The sequence below is a fragment of the Emydura macquarii genome, unplaced genomic scaffold, assembly GCF_026122565.2.
Source record: "Emydura macquarii macquarii isolate MOO-44397 ecotype Brisbane River unplaced genomic scaffold, CSIRO-AGI_Emac_v2 contig_2863, whole genome shotgun sequence".
NCBI lineage: Eukaryota > Metazoa > Chordata > Testudines > Chelidae > Emydura > Emydura macquarii.
Genome location: NW_027133000.1, coordinates 2,991,769 through 3,001,703, shown reverse-complemented (window position 1 = coordinate 3,001,703; position 9,935 = coordinate 2,991,769). Strand labels below are relative to the sequence as shown.

Here is a 9,935-nt window from a genome sequence, read left to right as displayed (position 1 = left end):
TCCTTTTTGGGTGAATTATAAACCTTCACCCCCTGGAGTCTCCCATTTCCTTCCCAGCCCCATGTGGGGCTCGGCACACAGAAATCAGCCACGTTATCGCAAGAGGCTGAGAACTTGCACACACACAAAAATCATCCCTGGCTCGAGGCAGCCGGCTGAAGGTTTGACCCATGAGGAGAATGCGGCAGTTCTGCGCTTCGCCAAGGAAAAAGGAGGATTTCGGGGTTTGGGTTCCCCCCGGTCCCTCCCAATCGCCTACTTTCTAACCTCTGCCCCCTTTGCTGCCACAGCACTGAACGCGTCGGTCGCTTTGCCGGGTAAGGCGGCGGCAGCTCTCGGCGCCGCTTGGCAGCACGCAGGCGAGCCCGCTAAGCCGGGTTCCTGCGCGCGGGTCCGTTCCGGGTCCTGCCCCTGCCCCTGCCCCTCTCTCTCTCTCTCTCTCTCTCCCCGGAGTGTCTATCGACGGGCTGTCAATCAGAGCGGGCGGCTTCTCTTTCATCTTCTCCACCTCCCCGGCCCCGCCCGGCCCGCGCGGAGAGAAGGCGGAGGCGGCGGGGGCGCAGTGGGTGGAGGGGGATGTTAAAGTAACATTACAGGAGCTGCTGGGGCTCGCACTTCGCTCAGGCGAGCGCGCTGGGACTGTCCGTCCCCTCTCCACTTTCTGCCTGCCTCGGAGTCCGCCCTGAGAGAGAGAGAGAGAGACACACACACACACACACAGAGGCCAACTCGTCCTACGGGCTTCACACACACACACACACACACACACAAACAAACACAACCCTCGCCTGCCACCTTCCTTCCCCTCAGGAGAGGAGGCAGAAGGTGCCCGAGGCTGGGAGCGCGGGCGCGCGCGTGGATTGCTGCTGGCGCCCGCTCCTCGAGCCCGGAAGCAGCTGCTGCACCTGGGGAGGCGAGAAGAAAGGGGGGGGGCGGCAGCTGCTGCTGGGTGTCTCTTCTCCATGGGGTGCCCCGTCCGCGGACTGCAGCAGCCGCCGGCGCCGCTCAGAGACCGGGCTGGCGAATGCAGAGGCCCCTTGGGACGCTGAGTGAGACTCCTCGGGGAGATAACTTGCTTTCCTTTCCCGCCCCTCCGCCTCCGGGACTGCAAACAGAACAAAAATCGTGGGGTTTGCTTTCGCTGTGTCTCACACTGTCGTACCCCCCAGCCCCCACCCCCGGCCGCGCCCCCCAGCCGGGGAGAGCCGGGCACGGCGAAGAGGAGAGGAGCAGCGCAGACTTCGGGCGAGAGAGCGAGCGAGCGAGCGCCAGGACAAAAAGCAAAGCGTCTCGGTGTGTTTGGCCTCCCCCCCATCGTGCGATGACTATTGAGAGCGAGCCGTGGAAGCTCTTTCTGGGCCTCCTTGGTCTTCTCCACATCGGTGACTGGCAGGGAGGGGGACGACCCCCATTTAACTTTACAGGCAAACTTCGCAGCTCTGACTTCCCCTCTCCTTCCTCCTCCTCCCTTCTGCCCTCCCCTCCCCCCCCCAAAAAAAAAGATGACCTGCGAGGGTGGGAGGGAGGGAGGGAGCCAGGAGTGGGGAGCCCTTCCATTCTGCCAGCCAGCGGCTTCTCCTCGGGCTGCTCTGGCTGGAGGTCGCGGGGCCTTCTCTCCCCCGTGAGCTCCTTCTTCGCGCGGGGGGGACCAGGAGCCTCTTGTCTCTCTCTCTCTTTTTTGTTTGTTTTTGTTTTTGTTTTAAAGAGAAGATAAAAGCAGATCCAGAAGGGTCCCAACTTCTCCAAACTCATCTGCCCCTCTTGCAGACGCGACGGAAGCCGGGGGAGGGGAGCCGGCGTGGGGATTTTTTTTTTTCCTTTTCCCCAGGCTGGCAGCAGGCAGACCGACAAGTCAGACAGACAGACCGACCCTCTCCTTTCCCCCAGGTGGCTGTGGCTGGCCTCCACTCTTTTTTGGGAGGCGGGGGGGGGGGGGAAGGGGGGGAAGGCTCACGCTAGAGAGGACAAGCGGCTGATGATCGCAAAGACAATATTATTATTATTATTATTTATTATTCCTTTTATTATTGTTGCTGTTGTTATTCCCCCGGGCGGAGCAGGCGTTTAAAGAACGATTATGCCCCAGCTCTCGGGAGCCGGAGGAGGCGGTGGGGGGGACCCGGAGCTGTGCGCCACGGATGAGATGATCCCTTTCAAAGACGAGGGCGATCCCCAGAAAGAGAAGATCTTCGCCGAGATCAGCCACCCGGAGGAAGAAGGAGACCTGGCCGACATCAAGTCTTCGCTCGTCCACGAGTCCGAGATCACCCCCAGCAGCAATGGGCACGAGGTAAGCGGGGAGGGGGAAGTAGAGCAAGCTGCTGGGACTGTGGCGTTTGTGATGCCAAGGATTAGACACGGGGGGCACCGATAACAACAGTGATCATGGGAGGGGAGGGCTCTAGAGACTTCACTCCTGGGCTTAAGCAAGAGATGAAGAAGAAGAAGAAGAAGACGCCTCTTTACGTTTTTGCTCCTTACATGGCTCTGAAAGCATCTTGATGCCAGCAAAGCCAACCTGGCCTCTCTGAAAACACACCTGGCGCGCCCTGGATGGAGCTAAATTAAAGGTTGCAAAGTGAAAGGCGAGCAGCGCTGTGTGCTGCTCTTTGCACCTCTATTTTTAGTAAAGGCTTTAAAAAATACCCGCAGGAGAAAGGAAGGGGACGGCGGTGGTGCAGCACGAGGGCAAAGGAAAAGAGGACGTCGCCCGCCGCCAAGTGAGACGCGGTTTTGACCAAAGCGCTTTGTAAACTAAACGCCAAGTTTCCCATGAATGGGAGGGAAGGCCCTTGGGAGTGTGGGTGTGTAAGAGGCGGGGGGAGTGGAAGAGCGAACACTGAAACCTTCTTTGCAAATCGGAGAGATGTGTGCAGATGTATTCCGTCAGTGGCCCGGCAGTTCTTTGATCTGCCCCCAATTTTGGTCTCAAACTGTTGGGAGACTCGGGATTATTGATTCCGCACGACCGCATCTGCTCGCTTTCTGTCTGTCTCGTGTGCGAAACGATCAAAGCTGAAACGAAAAAGCTCCAGCCCGTGTTGCGATAAAACTTTTTTTTTTTGAGCTATGTAGCATTATCAAGCTCGTTATTTGCTTAGGGGCTTTTTCGGCTTGAGCGCTTTGATAGTACAGTAAGCTATCGAGCAAAGTAAATAGAGACACGTGGGTGCTTGTGGGAGGGAGCTATCTAGACCTTTTCTTTCTTTTTTTTTTCTTTTTTTTTTCTTTTTTTTTTTAAGGGGGGGGAGGAGGAAAAGGAGCTGCAGATCATCTGTCAGCATCTGATGGGAATTTTCGTGAGGAGAAGGGAGCCCCTCTATTCTATTAAAATGCATTGGCCTGTGAAAACATTGAAGAGGCAGACCCTCAAACAGAGGGATTTGGGGCAATTCATTGCATTGGGGAGTCAGAAAGTTAACTTCACTCTATGGGAAGAAAGGAAAACATCGGGTGCCTGAGATTTGATGAGTTTACTACATGAATTTCTGGTGTTTAGGGTTTAGTGGTGAATTTGGATAATGATCAGAGATTGCTGGACAAGATTTGTGCAGAGAGATTTGAGTTTGATCACATCTCAACCACTGTATTAACCAGTTTTTTCTTGTGGCTGTATTTCAGTTGGTGATCCTAGGAAACAAGAATTAGTAACTAAAAGGACTGTGCACTGCTGGAGTTAATACAGTGCTACTAGTGAACGGTTATGGGTTGGGGGGGGGTAATAGAAAGTGGCGGATCTATAGTAACAGTACTGTTTGGGGGTGCATTTGCAATAAGCTAACAGTTCAGAAATTGGAGTTGCCTTGCCATACAGAAATTAGCTGCCCATAAACACATGAGTAGCTACCTTGCTTTGATTCCGGAAGTTTTATTTTTGACTGCAGGTTAGCACTGCTAACTAACATGAAACAATCTCTCTCTCTTCTCTAGTCAGAGGAGACATGCTGGCTCTTGGCTTCTATTACAATTTCCACTAGGGGACTATCCAAAAGCTTAGCTGGCTTTTTCTCAGTTCCAGCATGTCCCATGATCAAGCCAAACTGCATGTTGTAAAATATAGCTTGAAAAACCAAAGATACTATTTGCAGTGTAGCACTTAAAACATGTCAGTGTGTGCAAAACACTTTTTGAGTGTATATGCAGAAGGACCTTCTCTCTTCTCTGTATGCCAGCTTTCATAGCCCAGGACAAGCAAGTTCATATGAATCACAGGATCCTATAACAGCATTAGACCTAAAGTAGCCATGAAATTTCTTTGGTAAAATCAAAGGTCAGAGCATTAGTCATAAACCCTTTAAAGGATTTGCATAAACTGTTTTGGTAGCAATTTACTAACCTGAAAACAATTTAAGAACAAGGATGGAATTTTTAAAAGCCCAGATAGCGAGAGCATTCCATTTTTGTTATTCTTTGGTACCATTTTAGCAAGACTATTTTGATTCCTAAAGATTATTCTTAAGAAATAAGCCCCTTTAGTAAATTTAGGGCACTTCTTGTGCTATAACTGCTTTGTAGAACCATATGGTTATTAAAGTTGTAATAAAAATAACCATTCTATGTTTTAGCACATTTTCTTTTTGGCATGAGGTAAGGGTTGGGAAAGTAGGACAAAAATACAATTGCTTTTGCTGACCTAGACACTTAACTTTTTGTTTTTTGTTTAAATCCAGTGCTAAGCAAAAGTGAACAGATATGCATAAAATATATTTTTTTTAATGGTGGATTCTGTGTGGTTAGGTTTCCAGGCAAGCCCAAGCTCAGGAATCTTACCATGACAAAGGCAGAGAACATTCTGAAGAAGGTGAGATATGCTTATTTTTTTTACTTTACATTGTGACTTTATCTTAGCATTTCAGTTATTTGCCAACTGAAGTGGGCCAAACATCTTTTTGCAGAAGAAATAACTATTTTTGGAATTTCAGTCGTTCATATATAAATGTCTTCTCTCTTCCCTCATTCTGACAATCCTGTCTAGTTATGTATATTAAGAAGTTGTATGCTCACTTTCCAACCCAAGTCTGTCACTTTCAAAAAAATGCCTTAAAATCAGGAACAACAGTCTAATGTTTTGATGTGCAAATTAGGGAACTCCAATACTTTGTTAGGGAATATTAGTAAAACTGACAGTATACGTTTTTAGTTTAGAAAGCTGGACATTAATGTAGGATTGTCTTCAGTATAGTTTTATAATGGGGTTTAATTCATAAGGATAATATTATTCTTCATTAGAATTGAAATGAGGTTTCCATATAAAGTTTGGGGCTTCAGCTTTTCTTCAATCCTGGTCCTTGTTCATAGCCTTTATTATTTAAATTAGATATTAAACAAATTAGAAGTGGAACTCCCTGTGTTTTGAATAGGCCCCAATAAGCAGTAGGGTATCCTTGTACACCAGCCTGTATTCCTTTTCTCCTTAATAGCTTCCAATTAGCATGACCAAAAAGAATTGTTCATACATGCAGTATGTCAGCTAGTGAAGGAAGTGACTCTGTCTAGCTATAATGCTGCACTTGCCTGCAACCAGCTGTGTAACTGACAAGGAAAAGTACATGTGCAGGACACTTCCAAAATCAACAGTTCCAATAGATGCTACTTAAAATGAAAAAATTACTGCTTTATAAATCTGATCTCCATTGCGGATACTTAATTTCTATAGCACTGTTTGTTGTTCAGGCAATGGAAATGCACCAACACAATCTAGAAATAGTGCTTCTCTTATGGTTTCCAGAAATGATGGGCCAAAACAGAAGACCACCAAGTAGCTTTAGAACCCAATGTAGTGCATTAAGCTATTCTTTCAAGCTCTTATGCAAATAATCCTAGTCCAGTCTCTGTGTTTGAATAGACTCATAAAATAGACTGGTTATATACTGAAGTTTTCCCATATCTTAATTGCAATTCCTAACAAATGTCTGTTAAGCCATTTAAGGGAGTAACTGCTGTCAGAAATGCAATACAAATAAAATGGAAGTCCCTAGCAATATGCTTCCCTCCTCCATCCCAAATTTTAAAAAATTAAAAAATTGTGCATATTTTACGGTAAAAAGCCTCTAATATACAAGAAAAACTTGAGGGTTATTAATTTAGCTTCCACTTATTTTCTTTCTCAGGAAAACATACAGATGGTGGTTTATACAGCAAAGGTCCATCATACTCTGGCTATTCTGGGTATATCATGATGCCAAATATGAACAATGACCCCTACATGTCTAATGGATCTCTGTCTCCACCCATCACTAGAACAGTGAGTTACCTGTTATACAAAATCTTTGGAGAGACAAATTGCTTTCTGTTCAATGCATAACATGAAAAATGTAATTTATCTTTATGTTAAATACATCTAAGATGAACAATGCATTTCTATTCTGTATGCTGCTTTCAAATGGTGTATAAACTTCTTGAGCATTTTGATTGGGATGGTGAAGGAAAAGCTGCAAATATAATCATTGAAGGATTGAGTTTTGTGTTTGACTAAGTCTGAAAAATACTTTTTAATATAACTTTATGGAATAAGTTGTGATGCAGTGGTGTAGATGCTACCTTTACGGTGACTGGAAGGATAGAAGCACTACTATACTGTCTTTAATTTCTCTTGTTTAGGAGGGGAAATAGAGGATTGAGGGTATGACTACTGGAATTGCTAATCTGTACATTATTCAGAATGAGCTGACAAATGTTTTTCTCGTCTATTCGTTCTTAGCTGGTATCTATTCCAAACACAGGCTGCTCTGTGTGAAGTTGTCAAGTGTGTGAGATTGAATGTCATTTGAAAACATAACCTATAGTTGAAGATATAGCATGTGAAACAATTGTGGATGAACTAAGATAACTATAATGCAAAGATGTAGTTGAGAGCAACTGTTGTGTTTGTGTTCTACCAAGTGGTTGCCATTGGCTCTGATTTACTGTCAAGATTAGTAATTTTCTCTGGCTGGTATAGAAAGTGTGCTTGATTAACGTCTGTGTACTATATTGGAATAGTCAATTCCCACTTGTTTTTGTAAATTAATGGAAATAACTTTGAACATTAATTCTAGCTGAGGAAATCACATTAGCAGAATTGCCTTGGAAAACCAGAAGTTGTTTGTGTGTATCCTGTTGCAGAAATTGTGTAATAATTTTGTACATTGTATGCATTGTATTTTTTTTCTAGTAATGAAGAGCTAGTAAGAAGCAAAAGTGTTATTTGGCAGCTACTCTATCAGACTTGCTTGTGGTTTTTGTTTTTTAAACTTGTCTGGAACAAATCTGTATTGGTATTTTTAACAGCAAATCATTATACTTTAACATCAGAGACAATCTCATCCAAATAAAGGTGCTTGAATTCAGAATGATGCAATAGATTCTGGCATTCTGAAACCTGCAGCCAATGCTTCTGTTTCATATTATGCAACCTTACTTATATTTGAAAGATTAAAAAACAAAGGTATACAATATACTGCTCTTATAGTTTTGTTTCTTAGAAAAATCTGTCTTGAATGAGAAGATGGCAAAAACCTGTTTTTTACTTTAGCTTGAAGGTCTATATATGCTTAATTTGAGCATTCAAACTATATATCATGTAGTCTTTCTATCCATGTGGCTTCTGTTGAAAGATATGTAAAATAAAAAAATTTGATAGATTAAATTGCAATTCTGACTTGCTGACAAAAATGATACAGTCACTTGGAAGTCTTTCTTCCTCATATCTACGTTTCCTTAAATATCAGGAATTTAATAAGACCCTGTACTATTTCCTCTACCTCCAATAAACAATAAATGAATGCAAGATTTGGAACAAAAATCCATTTCTTAATGTTGCCCTTTAAAAATGACTAGAGAATTTAAAATTTAAAATTTTTGTTCTAAAATGCATTACAGTGGACCATCATTTATTTATTTGTGCACTACTGGCATAAGTCTGCAGATATCTATTTATTTATTTATTTTACTATTTCAGACCAAATTTACTAGCTTCCTTCCATTGTAGAAATATTTGAGTAGCTATTGTGATATTGTGGGGGATAGATGCATTTGCTTTCTAATTGTAATATCCCCAGCTTAACGTCTAAGGGATTAATTTAGTTCAGTATTCTTGCACATTAGAGCAGCACCACAATTTCTGTAAAATAGTGTTCTTGTAATATGCTAATGACCATAAATTGAACTCTCCAGACTTAACCACAAGGCTACATGGTTGAGTTAATTTTTTTGTTTAATTGAACTATCATCTTTGTTTTTCTTCTTGACGTGTGAGAGATCAAAACACAGCCTCCAGAAGATTAAACTCGCTTACTTTGCCATTAACCACAACCTATGTGGTAGGCAGTTATGCCTTCCCACCTCTTCACTTCTGCTCTCTACCTTTGTTGGGCTTCTAACTGTCACCCATCCAACTTTTCTCTGTTTCCTTTCAGATAGCAGGACTGAAAAACAGTTTAGATAAGTAGGTTTAAGAGACCCAAGCACTCATCAGAGGTGTCAGTCTGACCATTTGCTGTGGAGTAGCCTTGTGGCATATGTGAGATTCTTCATTTGCATAACAAAGCAACTACTTGTTTACTGCAGCTGGTGCCTGAAGGTGTTAGGCAGAATTTGAAACCACCTTGGAGTACTGAATTTTTTCACATTATCCGAACAGTCTGATTTGTTTATGTACAGATAATCCATTAAATACCAATGCTTATTAAACTGAAGGGATGCTTGGTGTGGTGGCCTTTGCTAATTAACACAATTTTATTTCATTATATTAGATGCAAAAGTATAAAACCAGCTTTTCCTTCAGAGGACAAGGATAAAAGCTCAAGCTATGATCCTGTCAACCCTGCACGTGTACAGTTCTGTATTGCAAGGTCCATGGGAATGCTGGTGATATTTGTTTGTAGTTGAGTTTTCAGTGAGTTATTGTCCAGATTAATTTTTATTTGGGAGAGGAGGAACAATGCTGTCACTAATAATGCTTTGAAAAAAATCCTGTGTGAAAAAAACTGTAGTGAAGATTACTGAAAATTTCAGAACAATGGAAAAATGACTCCAAAAGGGTGCTGTTTAAAACATTAACACGTTCTCCATGCATATTTGATTCTTTGGCTGGACTTTAATCAGAAACTAAACTGTAGAGTAAATCTATAGTAAAATGCAAGATGTGTACTAAACATCGAATAAGGAAAATTAATAAGATGATACTGACACTGTTCTTAGTGCAGAGAGAGGCAAGTCAAATTGGCATTCAATTTTATAGGGTTAGGCTACTCTCTCCTGCATTCTTCCCCCACCCTGGTAACTGATCTGATTTTTCATTTTCTTCTTGCTAAAAAACAAATTACAAGCTCTTCTACACCCCCAGCGCCATAGAAGAGAAGCCACTATAACAGTATACTCCTTATCAGATAGCTAGTAGGCAAAAGAGCAAAGAAATTCGTTTAGATAGCTGCAACAAAAGTGGTGCGTGCACCCAATAATATGAAAACCACAATAACACCTGGTGAATGTGAGTCCTGTGAGGTTGAGTTCTCATAGCGGTTTCTCTTTGTTGGTGCTTAGTGTGGGTGTAGAAGATGGGAGAAGGTAGGCAGCTGTTTGTTTTTTACCCTTTGAATAAGATTAGTTTCAAGTAGCGTTCTTGGAGCAACACCTTCATAAAAACCTTTGTATTTTAAAAAAAATTCCTCAAAATGAATTCCTATATCCTATTAAATGCATTTCTTTTTTCTAGGGATTAGGCTTTATATTGTCTGGTATAGAATTACTTCAACTCTATCCCCCCCCCCCCCCATATGCATACATGCTTAGCAGAAAGTAAGAATTCTTTTTTAATGTCCAAACTGATTTTTTGATTACCAGCTGGAATTATTAAATAGACCAAGAATATTCTCAGCAACATTTAAAAAGGCTTGGATATGGTCCACTATAGACAATGTATATGGAATTCACTATAAGTTCTGTAGGAAGGAATT

At 42.8% G+C, this 9,935-nt stretch overlaps 1 protein-coding gene across 3 annotated transcripts in view; it reads left to right on the top strand.

Moving 5' to 3' along the window:
- The first annotated feature begins 1,211 nt into the window (after window positions 1-1,211).
- Window positions 1,212-9,935, top strand: part of LEF1 (lymphoid enhancer binding factor 1) — a 91,484-nt gene continuing 82,760 nt past the window's right edge. For all 3 annotated transcript variants that reach the window (XM_067568192.1, XM_067568190.1, XM_067568191.1), the window contains exons 1-4: window positions 1,212-1,293; window positions 2,061-2,290; window positions 4,738-4,801; window positions 6,111-6,244. In XM_067568192.1, the coding sequence (XP_067424293.1) occupies window positions 2,078-2,290; window positions 4,738-4,801; window positions 6,111-6,244 (411 nt within the window). In that variant the 5' untranslated portion in view covers window positions 1,212-1,293; window positions 2,061-2,077. The remainder of the gene's footprint in view (window positions 1,294-2,060; window positions 2,291-4,737; window positions 4,802-6,110; window positions 6,245-9,935) is intronic.